Raw genomic sequence first — 25,471 nt, 5'->3', positions numbered from 1 at the left:
TCTTTTATTATAGATTCAATTCAAAGAGCATCAAAGATCCAAGACGATGTAAATCCGCCCCTACCGGGTACCCCTCTGGCATTTTCGATTAGTCACGGTGTATCGAGTGCTCGAAACCCATTCGCCATGGGCCGACGAGCTGAAATCTCGCTGGCAAAGAAAGCCCGAGCGTGTATACGCGGCGAAACCCACCGGCCGAGGTATCGGCCTCGTATAAGAAAGTGTCTCGAAGATTTGACGCCGGATAAGCATTCACATTGTGGTCCCTTCGGCAACGGATATCTCGAGGCCTCTAGACACTGATGGACAAACGGACAAAGCAACAGCGGCGACCGCGCTCATTTTGGACACGAAAAGTTGAACGAATTCTGTCAGGACAACAATCGGTGGTGATAATAGCGGTTCACGCAGGGGGTGAAGCAGCTTTCTCGTAGTGGAAAAAAAAAAAAAAAAAAAAAAAAGAAAAAGAAAAAGAAAAAAGTAAAACTACATGTGGAATGGCATTTCTTTTAAAAAATAACCTGGTGAACCCTGAATATTTTAGCTACATTGAAAAATCTCTCCGCGTGTACAAAGACTCTGTCGTTGACATTTAAAATTAAAATGAGTTGAAGTAAATTTTCTTAGACAATTAATCTTGCTATATACACGCGCGTGACACAGACCAGTAAATTACTTCACGATTTCCACATTCTCACACGTGAAGTTGCACGTGCAAGTCGCTCACGATGCGGGAAAGATATCTCCGTTAAGTATATCTCGAATTTACGATCGCGAGTCGTGAATCTGCAGACTAGATAAGGGAGTGATGCATAGGCTTCGTTGTGTTGATACGCTCGGTAGAGCGTTCAATGACGAAACGATTTAAAGAGACGTGTCGTTCATCGTCTCGAAGCCGGTAACATGCAATTTACAGAATATTTCTCTCTTTTCATCGAACGCACGATAGCACGATATTAAAGACATGCAAAATCCAGGTACGGAATAATACAAAGAGAGAGAAATGTGAATTTCAGAATTGTATAATGATGTAATCTTTGCACTTTAGAAATATTACCTTGTTCCGGCTAATTATCTCGGTATTATCTCTACCCGATGTTGATGGATAAAATATCATAATGGCAAAAAATTAATAATTATAATTTTTTTTTTTTAATAATTTCGATCACGCGATGAGATAACGAGTATTAAATAGCCACCGATTTTAATGATTTTACATTGATTATTAATTTTATCGTCAGAACGTATCGCAATTCACTCGCCAGCATAATTATCGTGATTTCGATTTTGCGTTTAGTTGAAAATGTATACGTAGTCTGCTTGAAAAGCAATACAGCGTAGACAATAAAAGATTCTCGATATAATCGCGTTAATTAAACTGTGAGCTCGCTCGATTTTATTCAGCTACGTCGAGATCTTGAGATATTGACACGCACGTACCGATCTCTGTAATTATTAAGTCTGCTACTGTCTCTCTCGTTCTCCCTTCTATTAAATATACCCTGCGATAAATGCAATTGATCACGTAGATGGTATTTATCCACGCCTTCGCGATATATTCCTACAATGTGCGAGTGAAGCATGAAAGGATTGCGGTAATTTATCTCAAAATAATTGTGGCCACGCATTATTCGAAAGTCTTGCACTCGGTATATTTTTGCACCGCGCAACGCAATATTATTATGAAAATGTATATATTTTTTGAAATCTACAAATTAACATCTTATTATTATTCTTTAAAGAAACTTGGAATTTTCTTTTGAATTTCTTGGAACTTTTTTTTTTTTTTTTTTTTGACATTTGAATTTTTATTGAATTCCGTCAAGTTCCATCGAGAATACTTTGTCACGAGAATATCAAGATCTGAGATTTCTCTCTTTCTTTCTTTCTTGAATAATCTCTCTCCCGTTTCCACTTCTATATGGCGCTTGTAGCGGATGGAGCATTTCGCAGATGGCATCTTCGATATCATCGCGCGGAGCATTACGAAGATTTACAGTTATTCTAGTAAACAGAGCGACACACGTATTATATAGGGTGTTTCTAAGCAGGTGTGAAAAATTTCACAGGGTGATTCCTCGGATAATTTCTTTAAAAAAATGTACACCGATGTCTTAAACGTAGTTTTTTAATTACAGGATGTTCAAAGTTAAAAGATGAGATTTAAAAAAATATATTTTGACGTAAAGAAAAATTAAACAAATTGTAGGAAATTAGAAATGACTACCTCCAGTCGTATATAAATATAATATACACTGAAAAAAAAATATTGAATCAACATCATCGTAGTTGAAATTTATTTTATTAATTCAACAACATTATGAATCAAATTAATACGCCACGTATTGATTTGATTCAACAGTTTTTTTTTCAGTATATGAATCTGTTCTCATTGATTGGCGAATATAAAAATAAATTTAAAAATAAATAAATGTATTACGAATTGTTTCGCATATTACAATTATTAGCAACAATCCTTAAGTCTTTAATATTATTAATCGGAATTATATAAATTAAGGATTTAAAGTGATCTGAGAAAAACTATCCGAGAGATTCAATTTTTATAATTTTGTTCCTATTAAAATTATTTATTATTTTTTTAAATCTCATTTTAAATACCTACCAAATTATATGTCCTTTAGATATTTAGTGTATATAAACTGTTCTTCAAGAAATTATCCGAGTTTTTTATATATGTTTAGAAACACCCTGTATTACCAAGTTTCCCTGACCGTGGAACCCCCGCGGTGTCATACGCCGCGATCGCTATCGAAAATATCATCGAAGCAGAGAGCGAGAAGTCTACCGATATTCTCGTGTCTCTACTACACGTCTATGTCAATCTTCATAATCTACCATGCGACCTGATATTAATAAATACTCGTAATGCCACAGATCATTCGAGGGATTTACGTCAAGTCAGTTGAAAAAATATAAATAATAGTCAGATCAAAACTTATCTCTATTGTACGATCGCAAATATACTCGATTCTTCCATTATTTTTGTTCTCTGATGATACTTTAATATTGATCCGATTATTAAAAATAATATTTTAATAGTCGACGAATAACAAATTTTTTTACGTTGATGTCATCAAAAGTGATTCACGTATTTCGACTTTCTGCGACTAACCGCATGAAAGTTTCTCTCAAAAAATGCAACCGCATAGATGAATCGGCGGATCGTGATTCATTCCGTTGAAAAATTCCGTTTGAATAAAACATCTAAACGTGTAGGAGTAAAGATCGATCGGGAAATACAAGATCGAAGAAGATTCTAAAGAGAACTTAATCAAAGCGTTCAAGCTCGCTCTCGCGAAGATTACAACCACTGATTATACATCATCTGCGAACAAGCACGAACGCGAAGGCATTCGATACTTTATGCTTGAAAATTAGTCTAAAGTGCCTTAAAGCGAAGCTAATAATACTTGATGGAGCGCTACATAAATTGGTACAATCTGTTGTGGAAAAAAATATAAAGTTTCGCAAACTTTCTATACACGTGCGATTAAGATATTCTAACACAGTAGCTTATCGACGAAATCAAAGAATATCACGTAACACCGATTACTTCCTCACGATTTCTCACTTTTCTGGAACTAATAGTGTTGCTTCCCTCCGCTCGAATAAGTAATCTTAGAACAAATTGAGTAATGCCAAATAACCAAGAATATAACAGTTGATCATGGTAATGAGTCGTATCTTTCGTTACGATAAAGACAAGTCGAAGAAAAAAGACATTGTCGTGATTTTTTGTGTAATTTTTTCCAAGATTATAAACTTATAAAAAATTTATTAACAAAATATAAATAAATATTATAATAAAAAATATATATTATAAATAAATTTCTTTCAATTTTCTAATTGCATTAATTTATAATTAAGACCTACATACTTTGTTATCTTTTAAATTTGTAATTAACTGTTCATCCATCTTAAATCAGCTCATGACAGGCTATGATATTTCTCTTTATTTATGCTTATAAAAGCGAGCTTTCTCCAATTTTAGTTTTATATTTATAAATAAATATATTTTTCAATAAAAAAAAAAAATATATATATATATATATATATAACTCTATCAGAATTATACATAATGACAATGTTTGATAAAAATGACAGTGAACGATACACAATCGAGATTGTTATGACAGCGGCTGTAATAGTCGGTGGCGAACGGTGCTGCGATACCCTGTCGCAAATAGCACACCATTAGCCTCCGTATGAGACGGGCGTGATGTTATATATTACGCGCTAATGGCTACGTGTAGATTGCTGCTGAGCGTATGTACGAGTCCGTTGTTCCCTTTTATCTGGTCGGCATGCTAAAGACAAGACATGGCTGCGCGTATAAGCTCTTTGAAAATATTTTTTAATCGTATGTATATATAAAGATATAAATATAATATATAATCTGATTTAAAGATCTAATAGGTGAAAATATAAAATATGCATTGAATCATGCTTAATCTTCCTTTCGTCGAAAGGTAAGAATGTAACAATTTACTGTAACGGCACGGACATAATCGTGATAAAGTGCATCCTAATTACGTAATGAGCAATGAAGATAAATGAGTTACTCCTATGAGTTATCACCTATACCCGTCCGTCATATGCCAGAGGCAACTTGTGTCTAATGAAGGCTAACGAATAATGTATCCTGAACGCAATTAAACAGAACAAGGATGTAACCACTAACATTTAACATTATCGGTTCTTTGCAATCAATATAGTCAGATTTTTCTGCGAATCACTCGCTTCTCCGACTAATTTCTTGGTCAAGCGTGACGTACGTACACAGAAAAAAAGAATATTCTTATTTCGACAATATCTTTAGTTTCAAAATATAAATCTTGAAATGAGATTATATTGCGTTAAACAAAGAAAATTTGCTTGGATCAAGACACATTTTATACAGTTCAACCAAAAAAAAATATATTCGTGTTATTTAAGAATCATTTTCTTGAATGGAGAGGAAAAACGGTTGGATAGAACATAACACATGCTCAAATCGAAGATTATCATTTTCTTAGAGTTAAAATAATTATTTTATTCATGAAATGACAATTGTAATATTGAAATAAAATGATAATATTGTTGAAATTTTTAAATTCTTCCAAGAAGATTACAAATTGTCGCGTATATATGAAACAACGAACGCGTTCATACGAGTATACAAATTTTGATTTGACATTTATACTTTTTTTCTATGTAGTGTCGAACAACTGTCAGAGCGCAACTGAAATTAAATACACGGGTAAGAGAAAGGAGGAATCTGTTCTCACCGTCTATTATTATGAGAAATGACGTGGAACGTTCGCTTTCATTTTTTTCCATCCCTTGCGATTACATCTTTCCGTCAAAGGGAGTCACGAGTGCGTTCGCGAGATATTTTTTGGAGGGACTCCCCCCCTCCCCCTCGCGTCAAAAAACGTCTTCCTCGTTTATGCCTCGCGAAAGCGACGAGATATGGGGGGGATTTGCCCACCAGGCAAATTTCGGGCTGGCTCGTTTTCGCGGCGGCATCCGCAGTCCCCTTCTCCTTTTCTCACGTTCGTCGTGCGGACACCCTGTAGATTGTCCCACCGCAGGGAGATTCGGCGGCCACCGGCGCGCGATGCATTCCGATGCAAATAATTCTCGCCCCGGGGACGCGACGTAATCGTCGCAATTTCATGCTTCTCAGAAATTCAACCTGCCTATCTTACATCCTGTCTCTACCGTACGTGTACGGTCCTTCTCCTTACCGTGGCCTACCTGAAGCCCCTCTTACCTTATCCAGCCCCGAAACTCGATAACTCACCCTCGAGTATACCTGGGGCGCCTCTATATTTCATTGATGATCATGGAAGAATAACAGAATCGCGTAAGTGGTTCGATGAAAGGTGTGTATTTATAGCTCTCCCAGAATGACGGATGGACAACACGATTTTATGAGTCACTTTTAAAGTGATCCAAAGCACTCGTGTATTTTCCATTCTACTTCTCTTGAAAGAGGGGAATTTAAATATGAATAAGCGTCTCGTAAGAATACTTGGGAGAATATGCTTCGCGTTGTGGGATATAAATTACGCAACGGACCAGCAGGAGGCTGAGGATATCAAGTTTCAGCTTGTCGTCGCCTCGGTTTTAGCACCTGTTAATCGCTCTGTTCACGCAGCTTGCTCGTTAAAATATCGAAATAAGAACGATGAGGACGGATAGTCGTAAAGTTTTTCATACAAATTTTATATACGTATATATCTGTACGCGTATATATAAAATTATTTATCCCTTTAAATTCTATATATTATACGTGTGGATGACATAATTTTTTTTTTTTTTTTTTTAGAAATTATGGTAGCCACATAACAATTTTATTTTCCGTTTATTCCGTTAATTCGCGTTAATAAGATGCGATTTAAGAGCGAAGAACAAGTTTCTTAAGCAAACATCCATATATTCACGATTTCTATTATGACCGTGTCCCATATTTCGCGAGCCTTTGACATAATTTTAACAGATCCCTCCGTTTCAGGGTGGTCGGAGCAATGGTGGTCGGGGCGGCCGTATGCAGTCGTATTCCCGGATTGGCGAAAAGCCAACGCGAGCAGTGCAGAAAAATGCCGCACGCCATGCCAGCGGTGGGCGAGGGCGCCGCGCTGGGTCTGCGCGAGTGCCGGCACCAGTTCCGACATCACCGTTGGAACTGTTCCCACGTGTCCAACGATCAGGCCTTCGGCCACGTGGTGGTAGTGGGTAAGAAGGATTGTCCTGTCACCGCGCGCGCACCGTATTTCTTACGCCGCGTAACGTATCGCGAATGCTATATGTATATATGTATGTGCGGGTACTTTGTACTTCTTGTATTCCGCTTTTACACATTGCCGCAAAAAGATAAAACGATGTAAAATTGCGCGGTTACTGGCCATTCATACGTGATGTTCGCGTGCGCGTGACGGAAAAACAATAATAGAAAATTTCGAAAAAAAAAAAGAAAGTTTAAGTGGCCATGTGGCTGTGTGCATAAAATTGTGTAACTTATTATCTGGTATACCGGTATGTTACGTGCCTATGTCATCGGAACATCCTTGAAACGTTACGAGTTAAAGAAGACACGCGGCCGTTAGTTACATCACTCTCGCGTTCTTTAGGCGGTCGTAAACATGTATTGTATTAATTATCTCTTGATTAGGATCTCCCTTCGTTATCGACCCGTCCATTTGTATCCTAAACGTCGGATCTCTAATTATCAAATATCTTTCCAGCAATTAAAGATGCGATTTCAAAGTCAAATTAATAAGCCAGCCACATCCGTACCACTTAAGCGTGAAAATTATTAGGGTATGGTTAGTTGAATATACAATATCGAACGTATATATCTTAACTCTTTCAGCGGTCTTCTGTTAACAAATTAAAATGCGCATCTTAAATATTTGCATCGTCGTCCATAATTTCACGAAGTCAATAAATAAAAAATAATACGCTTATGCATGTGTGTGTGTGTGTGTGTGTGTGTGTGTGTGTATATATTGGAGCGCTCAACGAAGGATTGATCGTGATATAACGGTAAAACAACGGAACAAGTTTCCGTTTGCAAATCTAAACCCGAGTGCTTCGATTAAACTCATTAATTTTTCTCTGCGCTATTGAAAGTCGAAAATTATTGAATTAAATATTATATTATATCGGGTCGTTTTAATGCTAATCCTAAGAAGGAACTTTATGCCGACGCTCGGGTAAATTTTTATGGGTTGAAATTTTGTATTGTAATTTTGTAAAACGATAACAAATTGCCCGTCATTTTCATTAATAAAAATTTATGAAAAAAGTCGTAACAAAGTAAGTCTATTGGAAAATGTACTTAGAGTTGAAAAAAAAAATTTTAGTTTAAATATAAAATTTTTCATTTACATTGAAAGGATTAATTAAAAATTAGAAACGGTAGTGCATTTTTTAAATGACAATCACACACGCGCACGTGTCGATATATATATATATATATATATATATATATATATATATACAACACTCGCATCCGGATCCTTGTACGAGGTAGAGTCTGGTTTCTCGTGTTACTGTTTCTTTATGCCTTCACGCTATATATACATAACACGCGAATATATTCGAAGCCCAATGCTAACCAGTTTTGGAGAGAAAATTAACTATAAAATAATGTCGGGGGGGGGGGGGAATAGACATATATCAAATAGTACTGGTCCCCTCGAATTTTCAAGATCGAAAAGATTCTTTCGGATCAATTTTCTCGGCTGAAAAACAACTCTAAAACTTTATACTCCGATATTTAAGATTAAATATATGTGTCCGTTTAATCATCGTCTTATCCACAGCCAAAGAAAGCAAGAAAAGTTGAACCTCTCTCATGAGACACAACGCGCAATTATTTAAAGGCGCGCTTGATATACGACAGGCGTCCTTAATTTTCTCGCCTCTTAATTTTCGGTGGCCTAAGGAGTAACTTAATCGCCGACATGTTGCGTGTCGTGTGGCAGATCGGCTCAGTGACAAACGGCGAAAACGATATTTCTCGAGGACAAGATAATCCCTGGGTTTTGTGAGTGGAAGTTGATGTGTGATCCGCGCTCGCATAAATATCATTAAATACGACATATTTGTCATCCTGGCATTAAAAACCGTAAACGCGAACGTGGGGAGGAGGGTGGGAATAAATGTCCCACGTCGAGGACCTGTACAGGTCGGCGATATACAGGGTGTCCGCGTTTCAAATTCAAAGCTCGGGAATCTTGAAAAATATTAAAAACGAAGGAAAGATAATTGCGAAAAAATTACCAATTAAAAAATCGATCGCGATTACATAATTTCTCTGAAAAATCAAGATATATTTCTTTCACATTATTATTATTTATTTCTGATAGATTCTCGGAAACACCCAATACACAAAGGGCAATTTCGCGGTGGCCCAGGTAGGCGATTTCTCATGATTAACCTACAACGGATTAAACTGCCGAGGTAGAAGAGGATAAAATCTGGTAAACGCGACGTGATTTATAACGCGCAACGAGACATTCGTACTTTGTTACCCGTCGTCTTGTTGCCATTGTACGAGGCTCGTACGTCACCATCGAGAGGCTCACGGGTTATGGCTTCTGGAATTCCACGCTGAATAAAATGCACGTATAATACATCGTAAAGTCGTGTGTGAAAGGGACTGCATGGAAATAACGCGATTGCTATTTGCAAAAGTCACCAAGGCATGCGGCACGCCGATTTCCAATAATTAATTACGAGGTTACGCTATAATAACAATCGTTATCTTTCTATTCAATTAACATCGAAGCTACATACCCCACACAAAAATATATGCAAAAATTAAAATCTCCCTCTGCAATTTGTTAGTGAAATCATAAAATCTGAAATCTAAAAGAAAAAGCGTGTAATATTTTTTTTCAAATAAGAAAGAGCGGCACATTTACGCTCAACGACCGACGCGAAGCGAAGAGCAAAAATAACGGCGGTGATCTCGAGGAAGTCGGGCGGGAAATAAGAAGATCAGAAATTAATGCGCAAAAGAGAGTATAAATAACGCTCATAAGAGATCGGGAGGGCGCGGGGCAAGAGCGAAGGGGGGGGGGAGAGGGGGGAACAGACAGGGCGGTCAGTCGCTAACTTAATTAGTGAAATTAACGGAGCCGCTCGACATGCCGGAGCTACGAGTATGGCGATGCGTATGCTCTCTTCAAGATTTCCCCGGCTCTTAAAACGGCTCGCATTATGCACCCCGTATAATCCTACGCGCGAGTGTGCGTATAGAAATGTATAGATAGTCTCAAAGCAAATATAACGCAATTAACGGACTTGATTTAAAAAAAAAAAAAAAAAAAAAAAAAAAAAAAAAAAAAACCATATAAAATGGACAGAAGCGTTGAATGACGTAGAAGACAAAATACGGTCCCCCGAATTGTAAGACTCGCAATCGCTCGTTAGAGACTCCGGATAAATGAGCGGAATAAATTTCTGGTAGCGTTGTACATAAGGTATCGAGGTATCCTCCGAGATAAACTCTAATTTATCTGTATTATGAGAGAGAAATATAGACACCTCGGGGCGCACAATTTCAAAATATCTCTCCGAGATATGTCGAGATGCGTGCACGCATACACACACAAACGTGTTGTTTTCTCGCCGCCGGTGCGATTCGTACAATCGTGTATCAAAATGTATATAGCGATATAATATAGATACGATTGTAATTAAATATAATTAGGCACGTCGATCGTCGTCAATCTGAAAATCATTACGGAAGCGACGTTACTTAAAACCGATCCGAGTCGATTCGTCGCGGCCCACTCGGTCCATTCGTAGTGAATACATTTTCATAAATTAGGCAAAGACCCGGGAGACTTTTCGAGATACGAGAAAAGTAGTGGGCGGTGATCGTCTAATCGTCCAAATGAAACGACGTGATTAAGAGATCCATTACGCGGTCGAAGGTATATATGTTGTAAATCCAAGCGATCGGAACGACGTTCCTGACCCATCGACGTCATCATGAAAAATTAGGCGAACACATTTCTCTCTCTCTCTCTCTCTCTCTCTCTCTTCTAATTAATTTATTATTAAGATTATAATAATTATTTCAATTGTCTATAACGAATTGTCCCTCTTTGCGATAGAGTAAACTAGGATATGATGGCCATAGGTTGTAATTGTTTCAATAATCGCTACATAATGCGCTTTTTTAATTATTATCAAAAATAATCGATATTTACAGTAGTTTATGCGCATACATTGTTCGAAATAACGATACTGTGAATCTTGGATCATATTTTTATTTTTGACTACCTGCAAAGTTTTTCATTTGTTCATTAAAAACTGTTATAACGTCGAATAAATTACAGTTAAGCTATCGTAATCGACGTTAGACACATTATAAAGATAAGTAAATTGTTATATGACCTATAATTTTTATTTTCGTTTTTACTATTTTTTTATAAATATTATGGTCATCTTTTCCTTAAAAATTGGGTAAAATGGCCAATGCTTATGTTGTACTATCTTGATAATATAAAATTTCTATGAAATATTTTCCTTTCAATTTCAATAATATTACGTAATTAAAGGTTCAGCGAAGATAATATGTCAAACACTATTAAAAAGTAACAAAAATAAAAGTATGTTTTTTTGCATTTTAAAAAACTATGGCCATCTTACCCGAGTTTACTCTAAGTTGTTTCTTCGCTCTTATCAACATGTAACTTCACGGACGGCGGATTAATTTTATTCACACGACAAAACAACTCTGACCGCACGGCAAACGAGTGATAAGCACAAGAACAAAAGGGGAAATAATGCGAAAACGCGGAAGAGTCGCGTCAGAGACACCGTATCCTCCTTTAACCCTTTTCTCCTTTCCAGTCGAATGCCATTGACAAGGATGTTGCGTTAATGCGGTGTCTTATCAATTTTTGTTGGATTCGATAGAGCTCCTTTTTTGCACGTCCTCTCTCCTTCTTCCCTCCCTTTTCCCTATATCAATCCTGTTCTCCGCACTCTCCTGCTCGCGTATTCTTTTTTTTTTTTTTTTTTTTTTTTTTTTTTTCATTTTCTCTCAACTTCTTATCCGTCTCAAATAACTGGACTGGCCCACACTCGGCGCTCTCGCATGGACACACCTACCTACCTGCCTGCGTCTACCTGCCTTTACCTGCTTGCCTGCCTACCTGTGGTTCCCCCCTTTGGTGCATAGCCCGATGCATTCATTCTCCTGTTTCGCATCGATGTATGTACATGCATATTGAGCTATGTCGCACGGACGACCGTGCGAAATGGCGCACACGCCGGTTTGACACACGCAAGCACGCACGCACGCACGCACGCGCGTGCGTGCGTGCGTGCGTGCGTGCGTGCACATAACAGGGTAAATAATTAGGGCGCAACCAACGGTGGCGGAGAATGATCCGTCAGATTCCGAAAATAAGCTTGAGAAACAAAATAATATCCTTTTTGTTTCTTAAAAAAAATGAGCTTAAAAAATTGACGAATTAATTTTTTTAAGTTTGTTTTATTATTCTCTTACGTTTTAAATTAACAACCGATGAGAGAAGAGTAAGGCAGTATCGAGAGCCCAGTGCGTAATTGTATCGCGCATAAAGCAACGTGGTTCGATTTATCTCTGTCAACTTTATCGTACCGCTAATTTGTTCGATAGCTTGTTGGAGAATCTGCCGACTTGGGATAAGATATATCGGCCGCATCGGCTCGCGAATAGCGAGTGATAACATTCGCGAGGAAAGCTTCGCGTATATCTACTGTCTTCCTCTGTGAGAAGGAAAAATAAACTAAACTAGATAAAATATAACGGCGTGCGTGCGTGTTAGAGACGAAGGTGCCGCCTGGGGAAGGAGAGAAATCGTCTTCAAGAATTTACAATCAGGTACAGAAAATTACTATCGCCGCGGCAAATATCGCGACATATCCCTCTCGGTCTCGCTCGGTATACCCGCGGAACTGATATTTATTCAAAGGTAAATTACGAGACCGCGGATCTGTTTAGATAACCACGGGAATACGTCCGAGAACGTCCGCTCCGAAGATAAGTGTCGGTCGCTCGATTATGCGTTTCATCCGATCGCGCGATTACATTTCGAGTAGATTTAGGCGTCGTACCGTAAATCCGCTCGACTCGTTCGCGCACGTACAAGATCCGCGATAGCAGTTGGTCATCGGATACCGTATCTTATAGGAAGATGCGGCGAGACGAATTTCCATCTACAAATATAGACGAGAGAGAGAGAGAGAGAGAGAGAGAGAGATAGAGAGAGCCTTCCTTCCTCCCTCATTATTGGCTACGCTCGGGCTCGTGCTCGGCGATGATCTTACTTGCCGAAGGCGATGGTAGACGTACGGTACGGGATCGATATAATTCAGCGTACTTTAGCATAGAAAAGTGCCAACGGCAACCAACACGAGCGTGGAGAATGCTGGTGGTGTGGATTGAGTTATGGACCGATGCGCCCGGGCGCTCGCTCCAAGTCCTCGGGGGCTCTCCCCGTCTGTGGATTTAAGGCCTCTTTAAGCGCCTCGTATAAATAAACTAGTTAATAAATTAATATATCACACACCGGTGCGTATCTCCTTCGTCGAGTCGCTGCTGTGGACAAGTGCCCCTGCGAAAATCGCCAGCGAGACAACCGAGGCCATTAATAACGACATAAAAGAGAGAGGGAGAGAGAGAGAGAGAGAGAGAGAGAATTCGCATCGCTTCTCGCCGGTGTCCTTCTTATTAAGATGTAACCGGTCATCGGGAGCAGTGTACGATAAATACCTTCCAGGAAAACGCTCGGGGAGAAGTAGGTAGGCAGATAGGTAGCTGTGAAATTCTTTCTTTTTTTCCCTCCTTCTGATAACAGGTAGGTACTTGGGCCTCGAGTAAGAGTTTCGCGCGGTTTGTAATAATAAACGCGATAATGCCTCGTTTGCTTGCGATGTCACGCCAACATCGCGAGTAATCGTACGTGCGCGAGTTGTAAGTCTCGAGAGGCAACACGAAGGGTATATCTCGAGGTTTAACCCTTATTTAATCTCAATACGATGAATGTTTGCATTATCTAAATCTCAGTTAATAAATTCAACACGGCATTCCCATTCTATATTAATTTATCGTGCCAATTAAAAAAAATTGTGGTCCTGCTAACTTAATATTCAACTATCGTAGTAAAAACCATTAAAAATGACAAATAAAAATTTATTTTCGGTGGTACAAATTAGTAAAAATTCAGTACTAATTGTATCTGTTTTGTTTTATTTATTTTTTTAATTTTTTCTTGTGGTCCTGCTATAGCTTAATATTAAGTTAGCAGCGCCAGGATTTTTTCTGAATTGGCATGGGGTACAAAATTATTTTTGGTGGTACAAAATAGTACAAAATAAATACTAAATAATCCATTAGATCCCATTTGAGTTTGCTGATTTGGTCCTGCCAGCCTAAGAGAGTTGATATTCTTACGTGTAGTTAATCATAAGAGTTAATCAATTATGTTAACAATTGCTAATTATAAAGATTATAATTAGCTAATCGTATTTTAAAGAATAATACGGTATATACGAAGTACGCATACCTATTCCTTCGAATGTCGCCGTACATATGACAAGAGCAACAGCGCGCCACGTCTGTAAAGGTCGAGCGCCGAACACTGTGTGACGATGTAAGATAACAAATTCCTTATACCTATAAAATAATATACGTAGGTATGCCGAATATCCTTTGTAAAAAATAGTGACGCGTCCTTGTTTGTATCCTTGGTATGCGTGACGTGGAAAGACACGGTATAGGACATAGTGGGGGAAGGCAAGTGGGGGAAAGGACCACCGCGTCGCGCAGAAAGCAGAGAGACGAAAAAATTATTATTGTACAGCCAACGCTCGCGAGAGTTAACAAGTACGTATTCGACATACATATGTCGTATTATTTTATAGGCATAAGGAATTTGTTATCTTACATCGTCACACAGTGTTCGGCGCTCGACCTTTACAGACGTAGCGCGCTATTACTCTTGTCATATGTACGGCGACATTCGAAGGAATAGGTATGCGTACTTTGTATGTACCGTATTATTTTTTAAAATACGATTAGCTAATTATAATCTTTATAATTAGCAATTGTTAACATAATTGATTAACTCTTATGATTAACTACACGTAAGAATATATCAGCTCTCTTAAACTGGCAGGACTAAATCAGCAAATTCAAATGGGACCTAATGGATTATTTAGTACTTATTTTGTACTATTTTGTACCACCAAAAATAATTTTGTACCCCGTGCAAATAAAAAAAAAAAAAAATTGTGGTCCTGCTAACTTAATATTTAACTATCGTAATAAAAACCATTAAAAAATGAAAAATAAAAATTGATCTGATTAATACAGCATTTATACTAATTTGTATCACCGAAAATAAATTTGTACTTCGTGCCAATTAAAAAAAAATTATTTTTTTATTTTTTAAGCGTTTTTATTACGATAGTTGAATATTAAGTTAGCTGGACCACAATTTTTTGTAATTGGCACAAGGTACAAATTTATTTTCGGTGGTACAAATTAGTAAAAATTCAGTACTAATTGTATCTGTTTTGTTTTATTTATTTTTTTAATTTTTTCTTTTGGTCCTGCTAGCTTAATATTAAGTTAGCAGCGCCACGATTTTTTCTGAATTGGCATGGGGTACAAAATTATTTTTGGTGATACAAAATAGTACAAGATAAGTACTAAATAATTCATTAGGTGCCATTTGATTTTGCTGATTTGGTCCTGCCAGCTTAAGAGAGCTTAATGTTTACACTCTCGCGACATCGTGAGAAGGAAGACAGAGAGATCTCGCAGAAGAAGGAGAAATAGAGAGAAAGAGAGAGAGAGAGAGAGGGAGCGAGCACGGATAGCCATAAATCACCAGCCTAACGTAACGAACACTGTAAACGAGATATGACCGTGGATCTCCGGATTAACTGATATACTAGATGCGACCCCCCGTCGTCGCAACCTCGCGCGAATACGAGTGTCGTACAATGACACATTAAGTACATTACACATCTACGTGACAGGGATCTCCCCTACTCTTTCCTTCTCGGTCGACGTTATTTAATATCGCATCTAGTGACACGTTACCGTGTAGAGTATCTGGGATAGTACTCTGATAGTAGCGACCTTTGTCTGCACCAAACAATAATTTCTCATGCAATTAAAGAAAAAGATGCAAATAACAATGAATGTTAATAATACATTCAAAACGATTTTTGGAGAATCAAATTTTAATCTTGTAAATTATTGTTTAGTTAGTAAATCACTTACAAGGTAACGATAATCATTTATAAACATTTCACGCGGCTTACTTTGATTTTCAACAATTCTTCAAAAATAATATAAAATATATATGATTTAGGACTTGTGTAATATATGTAGTAATCAGAGTGATTTCTGTGAGGAATATAAATCTTTGTAAATAATAATAAACAATTATTATATTTTTTTATTTTGTATAAATTTTTTTAAAAACATTTTGAGATTTTTAGTAAACATAACATAAACAGTTTAATTTACCAATAACTCTTAATATGTAGAGAGAAATTATACCATATATTTATCGTTTGCCACGATCCGGATCAGTTAAGAAAAATCAAGTCGGACTACCTCGTTAAAAATGAGATCCCTCGACAAAAAGAAACAAGCGTGAGAGCTTAAAGTGGATTCGAATGCAAATTCAACGGTCGGACTCGGATCAAACAAATGCTAAGTGCGTCTTAATTATAGTAATTGGTTAATTGTCCCGTGTTATCTGATCAAGTTTAACTTGTCGATGGAATAAGAATCACGCGCATTTATCCTTATCAGATTTTTGTTTGACGATACTGGCAAGAGCCATGCTGGTTTCAAGTAAAAGAACATAAAAAATTGATCTTGATGCAATTCGTTAAAATCGAATATAAATGTCCGTCGATTATGAATTTATTATGCCTGCTGGTGGTCCTCATTAAGATTATAAAAAATTATTCATAGCCGTTGCGTCAAAATCGTAATCTTGCCAATTTGCGATTTTTAATTTCTCAATTTTTATATTACTGTTGTGTGTGTGTGTGTGTGTGTGTGTGTGTGTGTGTGTGTGTGTGTGTGTGTGTGTGTGTGTGTGTGTGTGTGTGTGTGTGTGTGTCTGATTTTATCAAAAGTAACGGAATTGTCCGAGTGCAAAATTTTGGCATGCATAAAATAATTTTTCACAATTAAGTTCGTTAATTATACTCATCATCGTATTTATCCCGGCTAAAACAAATTGCCTCAATTTCTCAATGGAAAAAACTGCAATTAACACATCGCAATTTCGATATTTTTTTCTGATTACGCGCCAAAAAGTGCGGGGACTCTCTTTTAATCCAGCAATCGCTACTCGGCGACGGTTTATGATGATTGAACGATGATTATTCATTGAATCGGCGCGGACAAGTAGTTTCAGATTACAAAAGGACAGTTAAAAGGATGACCATAAAAGTCGGTACCGTTCTCTCGTCCGTCTCGCGAGGAGAAGAGTCGTGCCACGCTCTTTGTCGTGCTTCGGTCCATCGTCATACAAAAAGTGGGCGGAGGGCGGAGGGTAGAGGGAGAAAACGTACTGAATCGCATGTGCATTACTTTTACGCCATTGTATAAGGGAGAGAAAACGCAGGCCCTAAAATATTCCACCCCGCACGCTATCATCGCGCGGTTATACCTCATGAATAACTCGTGGAACGTCTCTTCTCACTCTCTCTTTCTCTCTCTCTCTCTCTCTCTCTCTTTCTCTCTTCTTCTTCTTTCTTTCTCAGATCCGTATTATGAAAACAATCGACCGCGCCGGCGTTAAACCATAGGCATAAGTGCTAAATGACACAGCGACCATGGGGATTTAACTGGCACACACGTACTCCCCTTCCTCCTAAAGTTGTTAATCTTTTAACTCCCGACTACTATACTCGGTTGCATAATTATTGAGATAAGTATGTGACAATTCTTATCATGTGACGTTTCAAGTAAATGAGACAATATTGCTTGGATCAAAATGCCACAAGCATTAAAAATTATTTTAAAAATTATTTCATTAAAAATAACAAATAGAAAAAAGGAAAATTATCACTTTAAAAGTTCCAACATCGATGCTAGATTTAGATAATCTTTTCAGAGGATTGATTATTAAAGATCCAAATAATATCTGATTTTTTTATCACAATTGTAAGATAATATTTTCCCAATTTCAGTAAATTTTGCGTCTCGCAGGTTGTTCTCGCCAAGCGCTACTGAACTGTCATTTAATTTGATTTATGACTACCCAAGCCATATATATTAATTACTAATTGCATCGGCGATGCAATGCCGACTCTGACAAAGGTTCGCCCGAGGCTTCGTCGATGAATCAAGTTTCTTCTGATCACCTAACGATAGCTCGTAACTCGAATTTTTTTGTCTACAAAAAAAGATCTTTCCAACATTGGCGACAGTATTCTTAATGAATGCAAAACAAAATGCAAATTCAAAAATCTGACTCTATGTTAAGAGTTTTTTATACATATTACAAGACGATTATTTCCTCAATAAGAGAACATAATAATAACTTATTCTCAATTTGCTCATCAAGTAACTAAAGCTGAAGCATTTCGGTAATATTTCACTCAAAAAAATATTTTGCTAATGTAGATAGATTTCTAGATGTCTCATTTATAATTTATCACTTGTCACGTATAGAATTTATAGCAGCAATATTCTAGCAATACCTCTAGAAAATCTAGATCCTATTGGCTGTTTCAGTTAATTTTTTACACCTAGAAAATGTTTCTTGAAGTTGCAAAATTCTTTTTTTTTTGAGTGTTTGTTACAAACCAGATCATAATTATTACTTAAAAATAATCAACAAGGATCTCTATAAATTATAATATGTCACCAAACTAAAATGCATCTCTCTCCCGTGATGTTATCGCGAAGATCTTGATTAATGCGAGTATTTGAGATCTAACAATAAGTGCGAACTGCGCACATATTTTTCCCTTTGACACTGACCGATACGTGCTTGCACGCGTATGTACGCAGCTTTATGCAAACGTCCTTACACAGATGAACCGAGAAAGGAAAAAAGAAGCGACGTTTCATTCGTCTTGGTACCGTTCAATGGTACCGTACCTACCATCGATATAGGCTGCGTAGGCGAGTCGAGGGCGAATGATCTGTCCTCCTGTGACAAATAAATGCCGCGGGCCAATAAGGATTTCTCGTGCACAATACCCGTGTACGTGCATACAAGAGAGACACGGACGCGCGAAACCTTTAACCCCGACGCGACGAGCGAAAAGAAAGGGAGGAGAGACAAAGCGCGAGCGAAAGCAAGTTTCACACATACACGCAATGTATTATACACATATGTAGGAGCGAGCGGACAAATTTTTCTCACGACGAAATAAAGATCTTGTCGGACACGAGGTGATACAAGACGAAAACATCGCCACGCGTGGTGGCCGGAACACGCTCCTTCACTAACAATAAGACCATATCGCTGACTCTCTTTTCAGCGTCCACCCACTGAGAGTTTACGATACATTTCGCACATGTCTCGCTCGTTCAAAGCGAGGAGCTTTAGTAAAAGCCTTTAGCTGCATTATAATTAATAAATAATTACGATTACAAAATGTCGTCAAGTAAGTCTATATAAATAAATAAAATAATTATATATATATATATATATATATTGAATTTTATCGAATATATTATAATAATAACGATCTAACATTGGAGATGCAGAGGTATCTTGATCCCGTAAAATATTAAATTACGTCGAGTATATTTGATACATCACTATGTATAAAAAGAACTCGGATAAACAGATCACATTACTAGAATCATCTACGAGAAATACATATGAGTCTGTCGAAAGTCAAATTAATCAACTCTACTTTCTTGTTGTACATTTTTTCAATTTTACAATCGTGTACTGTGATACTAAAATAAAAGTTCATAAAAAAATGGAGCTGATTAATTCAACTGCCAAAAGGTGCATACACTGTCGAGAAAATCTCTTTTTATTTACATTTTAAGCCAAGTAAGAGATCCGTCACATTCTAGTTGGATTAAATCATCCTCTCTCTCTCTCTCTCTCTCTCTCTCTCTCTCTCTCGTTTTGAGACAAATAGTTACGCGTCGAGATACCATCTCAATGGTGCGGTAATATCGCGCGAAATATTTTATTACCCGGACACGATACGCTCGTTACCTTTAATAAGGTCGACTTGCGGGGCATAAAATCGCGGAGAATATAATAACGTAGAATCAAGGAAGAGAAAAAGAAACATTTCGCACAATGCGAGCGTTGTGGGTGGATGTTGCGACGCATCACGTATTTGAGATTTACCGCTATGAATATGTCTCATCGATATACACGAGAGATAAGACGAGAGATTTAATCCTCTCTGTTGAGATTATTTCGTGTCAGTTTTAACGATAGCCAACAAATCATAGATACTCGCGCTTTAATTGGCTCCTAGACTAATTAACTCGATTCTCGCGCAGAATTGCGCCAGTCTTTCTATTCGCTAATTAATTTGAAAATTTGTGATCTTTTGATAAATCATACCTTTTTTTTTTTCGCCACGATGAATGATGGAACTCGATGGGTATCTTTCTCGCATGACGTGTGACGAAAACGATGGAAATAATTTTTCCCAGATGTAAGTATGCGAAAAATTCTGAAACAAAAAATACAAAATATATTAATGGAGGAACCTTAATAAAATACCGTTCAGATATTCCAAATGAGATTAATATTCACTGAGATAAATATGATTTTTCCATTACATTTATAAGGACTGCTATCTTGATTTCAAAATATATACGAGTGTGTAATATTACACATAGTTATATTAACGATATATTCTTGCTCGAGAAATGAGCGTCGCGCTAAGAAATGGATGGCCGAAGGATCACGATGAGATCAAACTCATTATTAAATTTGATTTCGCGTCGTGCAATCACCGTAAATAATCGCCCACGTTCGGTGACGCGGCGGCGACTTATAAATTTCGTACGGCTATTACACGAGTCACTTAAAACGCGATGATATAAATTAAAAGATCGTTCAGGCATAACGATTGATCGCGGTACCCGTAATCCCTTAAGTTGCTTTCTTTTTTTTTTTTTCTCCAGCTGTCGTTTAAATGTCCGCTACCTGAACGATCATCGGCGATACTTTCGCGAATAATCGAATCCGAGCGAAAGCTCGAAATCAGTGAATATCAGGCGCGAATAACGAACACGTTCCTTCGTTCTTTGGCGCAGAAATGATTACGATTCAGTCACTTCGAACGAAGATAAATTTCAACGAGAATACTATTGCACAGAGGATAATCCATTTTCGTTCTACTCACTCCGCAATAATTTCAGACGTTAATAAGCGCACTGGCAACGTGACATACACGACACACGCACATGTACACAGATGGCTACGTATATAATGTACGGTGCAAATAGATTGAGGCCTACTCTCTCGCCGGTTCGGCATGAACAACGACTCTCTTCGGTATCACCGTGAGCTGTGACCTAATATGGAAGCGGTGCTCATTTGGCGCGTTCACGTTTTACAACTGAAATGAATTTATGTGAAAAGGCCACCTCTCTTTCTCCTCTCCGCCCATCGATGGCGGAGCGAGCGAGAGAGTAAAAAAGAGAGAGAGAAAGAGAAGAGCCGCGTCGCGGTAAATGCCGACGAAACGATAAATTTACCCCTTAGCGGCTCTTCCGACGTTAAACGGATGGTCACGGTACCGTCCTTTGACATAAACACCCGGCGTAAATTCATCAACCTTTTGACCGATGCTCCCGCTCTCGTGTCTCTAGGACAATCGGCTGCTTTTTCGATTCGTCGCAAAACATCGATCGCGAAAAACGCTCCCGTAAAATGAAACGCTGCAATTTCTCTCAAATTAATACTTGCCGTACAATTTCCTCTTGTTAATAATTAAGAGAACAAAACAGAGTGTCTACTCAAATCTTGTAAAAAAAATTCCTTAAAATTCCTTTCCTGATTTTTGTTCAAAATAAAGAGAATATTTTTTCAAGATTTTTTTTAACACAATTTTTCGCTAAAATAATTTTTTGCATTATATACGTTAATGTTTTTTATTCGTGCGAAGAAAGCTTCAAGTTTCAAGTGCTAGATTTGTAAATGTACTAAAAAACTGAATAATTTTATAAGCTAAACATTTTTTACTTGCATAAAATTATCATTTCATCATTTAAACATACAAAAAATACATATTTCATATTCAATATTATGTTAAGATATGAATATATAAACAAAAAGTAATCTATGCGTAAAAATTATTAAAATTTTTATTAAACAAATTAAATTGATCGAAATGCCAAACGTACAACTACTGAGATCAGCCGCTCATCATATTTCGATTGTTCTATCGACTTTAAATAATGTTATTTTTTTGTGTCCTTCTGCAATCACTTTCTGAACAAATTTCTAGATACGCGTAAAAATTATTAGAATATTTATTAAACAAATTAGATCAAGACGCCGGTATAACACGAAATCTCACTTATATCCAGTGTCTCGGACGATCCAATTTGTATAATTAATATTCTAATAATTTTTACGCATAAAACTTTTTGTTTTACAACACTCTCGAGCGTTTAAAATCTGGCAAGAAAGCTAAAAAAATCATCGAAGAACATAATGAGACGCAGCGTGAACCTGTCTCAGTTTGTCTCGATTTTTTCCTGAGCCACTTCTTTAATGATAAGCATTATTTGTTTAATCTACATATCTACATATCATAAGAATTCTAGAATTATTAAAAATAAAAACACAAATCTTAATAATTAATGAATTACAAAAGAAATCCATGAGAATTCCAGATTTTCTAAGTTTTTTTTTTTTTTTTTTTAGGAAATAGACGCCCTGCAAAATATAGATAAAAAATCTATAAAAAAAATTAGACATTCTAATATCGATTTTTCTAAAGATAGAATTCTCAGAATTTTTACCGGTATCCAGAAATTAAAATATCCGAGTTTATAGAAAAATCGACCGCGATATATAAAGTGGAGACCAACACACTCGGAACAGACATCGAAATCCTTCAACTCCTCACTAAAGACTGCGCTCTGTCCTGTTATGTTCTTAGTCTTCACGACAGAAAACCGTGTTGCAAAAAGCGCAACATCATGGCAGCAATCTTGCGAGGCGTAAACGTGTTCGTTTTCTCACCGCGAGTCCGTCGCGAGTGCAATTGCACGACAACGAGCAAGAACATTATCGTGATAAACAAGTAACAATAAGAACATCGGAAATGTATACCATACCACAAGGATGCTGCCATACATTTTTTCCCAACATTCTGCATTCGTCGCATTATCCTTTCGAGAATCACCTTTCGTTTATATAAGACAATTCAATTAATGATGCGTCTATTCGCAACCATTACATTTTTTGCATTCTATTAATTTATAAAAGTCGTCCAATAATATTTACAAATTTGCTCGTTAAATATACGAAAAAATTCAATAATAAAAAGGATCCTTCAACCGTATAATAAACATAAAAAAAAAATATACACATACATATGAAATGCATGAAAAGTTGACATTTCAATGTGTGTGTTCACTCACCAAATAAGAAAATAACCAGAAAATAGTATGATTCAAAATAGCAATTTCGTTTTTAAATATACTATTAATTCTAGCCTGGTTTCTTTCTCTCCTATACGGAAAAGATGGCTATAGGTTGTAATTTTTTCAATAATCGCTACATAGTGCGCTTTTTTAGTCATTATCCAAGATAATCGATATTTACAGTAGTTTATGCGCATACATTGTTCGAAATAACGATATTGTGAATCTTGGATCATATTTTTATTTTTGACTACCTGCAAAGTTTTTTATTTGTCCGTTAAAAACTGTTATAACGTCGAATAAATTACAGTTAAGCTATCGTAATCGACGTTAGACACATTATAAAGATATGTAAATTGTTATATGACCTATAATTTTTATTTTCGTTTTTACTATTTTTTTATAAATATTATGGTCATCTTTTCCTTAAAAATTGGGTAAAATGGCCAATGCTTATGTTGTACTATTTTGATAATATCAAATTTCTGAAATATTTTCCTTTTCATTTCGATAATATTACGCAATTGAAGCTTCAGTGAGGATAATATGCCAAACACTATTAAAAAATAACAAAAATAAAAGTATTTTTTCCATTTTAAAAAACTATGGCCATCTTATCCGAGTTTATCCTAATCGCATCGGTGATTTTCAGACGAGGACAGCTCTATCTTGACGTATATTTTCGCGGTCACACTAATCAAAGCGCACATCGCAAAAAAAATACGGAATACAAGAATTGCAAATGCAAGCTCTCTCTCTTTCTCTCTCTCTCTCTTTCTCTCTCTCGCGGGGCTTATTTACTTTCATAATACACGAGCGCAGGCAGGCGCGTGTCGGTGACTGTGAGTTATGGCCGCGTGCATAACAAACATCGACTCGAGTTATCGTGTAGGATGATTCCGTCGTAATTACAGTTAACCGGATCTCTTTTCATTTCTCGGCACGACGAGAGCATTACTCGATAAGGATGCATTTGTTCCATAGGCGAGCGTAACGCGGACCGTGTATTATAACGCAAAATTTAATTTATTCATTACATCGTTTCAATGTGCTCTTCTCTGGTAATTACACGAGAAGGAAGATTTCCTTGGCGCAAACTGCTTTGCGTTAAAAATTTAATGTTATATAAACCGAATCTGCACGAGATTATCGCGCGACGGACTCGCGAATTAAAGCCGAGCGAATTTGACGACGATGGAGTGAAACGCCAACTGAATCGGACAGACCTGAGAGCGGCGCGTAGGTGTCGACGACGACGACGACGACGACGATGATGATGGAGTGAAAAATGGATATCGCGAGAAAACGGACATACGGTAATTCATTCGACGTGGCATAAACGAGGCGAGAGCGCGGCTCACGCGGGTAATTAATCGCGCTCGCGCGCGGCACCGTCGCGATGGCGAACAACTAGCTGTAATAAATTCGCGTGACGGAAAAGAATGCCTGACGAGGCAATGTCAGTTTGTATTCCGTGCTTTCTAACACACGGAGTCCTCGGATCTCCGGTAGACGTGTAAATTTCAAACGGACCACGACTCGCGCGCAACTATAAACGTTAAATTATTAATTGACCCGGAAGGAGAATGCGTTTACGTTTCACGTAATCTGCGGACGGACGTTGTTGACCGCAGTTATATATTCATATAACACTCTTCATTTATATAATTGTAATTGTAAATAAACGAAAAAAGTTCTCCCTTTTTCTATTTTACTTGGAATTAAATTTGACACTTGTAAAACATATCATATGGGACTGAAACATTTTTTTTTACTATATATTGTCTATTTACAGGTAGCAGGGAGGCAGCTTTCACTTACGCGATAAGCTCAGCTGGTGTAACGTATGCGATTACCGCAGCTTGTAGCCGCGGCAACATCACCGCCTGCGGTTGCGAACCTGCTGTAAGGTACTTGCAAATTTCACAATGATGTGTGTATGTGTGCGCGTGTCTGTGTGTGTATCTATAACACATAACGTTAATTAAAATTATTATAAATTAATATATTATGTTTGTTTATAGAACGAGGAAGGAATTACCGCCGAACGGCTGGGAGTGGGGTGGTTGCAGCGCCGACGTCACGTATGGGATGAGGTATCACGTTAATTAAGCAAGTCAATACAAGATTCCTCTAACTCCTTTAGTTTTCCTCGCGACGTAAACGCTCGCTCTCTCTAGAGATAAAACGCGTGAATTTTAATATTATAATTTAATGTTAGGTTCGCGCGTAGGTTTCTGGACGCGAGGGAGATCGAAGGAGACGCTCGGAGCTTGATGAATCTTCACAACAACAAAGCCGGAAGAAAGGTAAGCGAAGTAAATT

The 25,471-nt window shown here is 37.3% G+C and overlaps 1 protein-coding gene across 4 annotated transcripts in view; it reads left to right on the top strand.

The window, feature by feature from the left end:
- The window catches only part of LOC140669829 (protein Wnt-2), a 63,079-nt gene that overhangs the window by 32,044 nt on the left and 5,564 nt on the right, over positions 1 to 25,471 (top strand). For 2 of the 4 annotated variants that reach the window (XM_072900000.1, XM_072900002.1), the window contains exons 2-5: positions 6,521 to 6,741; positions 24,942 to 25,056; positions 25,171 to 25,242; positions 25,368 to 25,455. In XM_072900000.1, coding sequence (XP_072756101.1) covers positions 6,521 to 6,741; positions 24,942 to 25,056; positions 25,171 to 25,242; positions 25,368 to 25,455 — 496 coding nt within the window. Of the gene's footprint in view, positions 1 to 6,520; positions 6,742 to 20,099; positions 20,197 to 24,941; positions 25,057 to 25,170; positions 25,243 to 25,367; positions 25,456 to 25,471 lie in introns of those variants that run through there. The other 2 variants (XM_072900001.1, XM_072900003.1) reach the window with 2 other exon arrangements.

This window comes from Anoplolepis gracilipes, chromosome 9, assembly GCF_047496725.1.
Source record: "Anoplolepis gracilipes chromosome 9, ASM4749672v1, whole genome shotgun sequence".
Taxonomy (NCBI): domain Eukaryota; kingdom Metazoa; phylum Arthropoda; class Insecta; order Hymenoptera; family Formicidae; genus Anoplolepis; species Anoplolepis gracilipes.
This window is presented reverse-complemented; position numbering and strand designations above follow the sequence as displayed.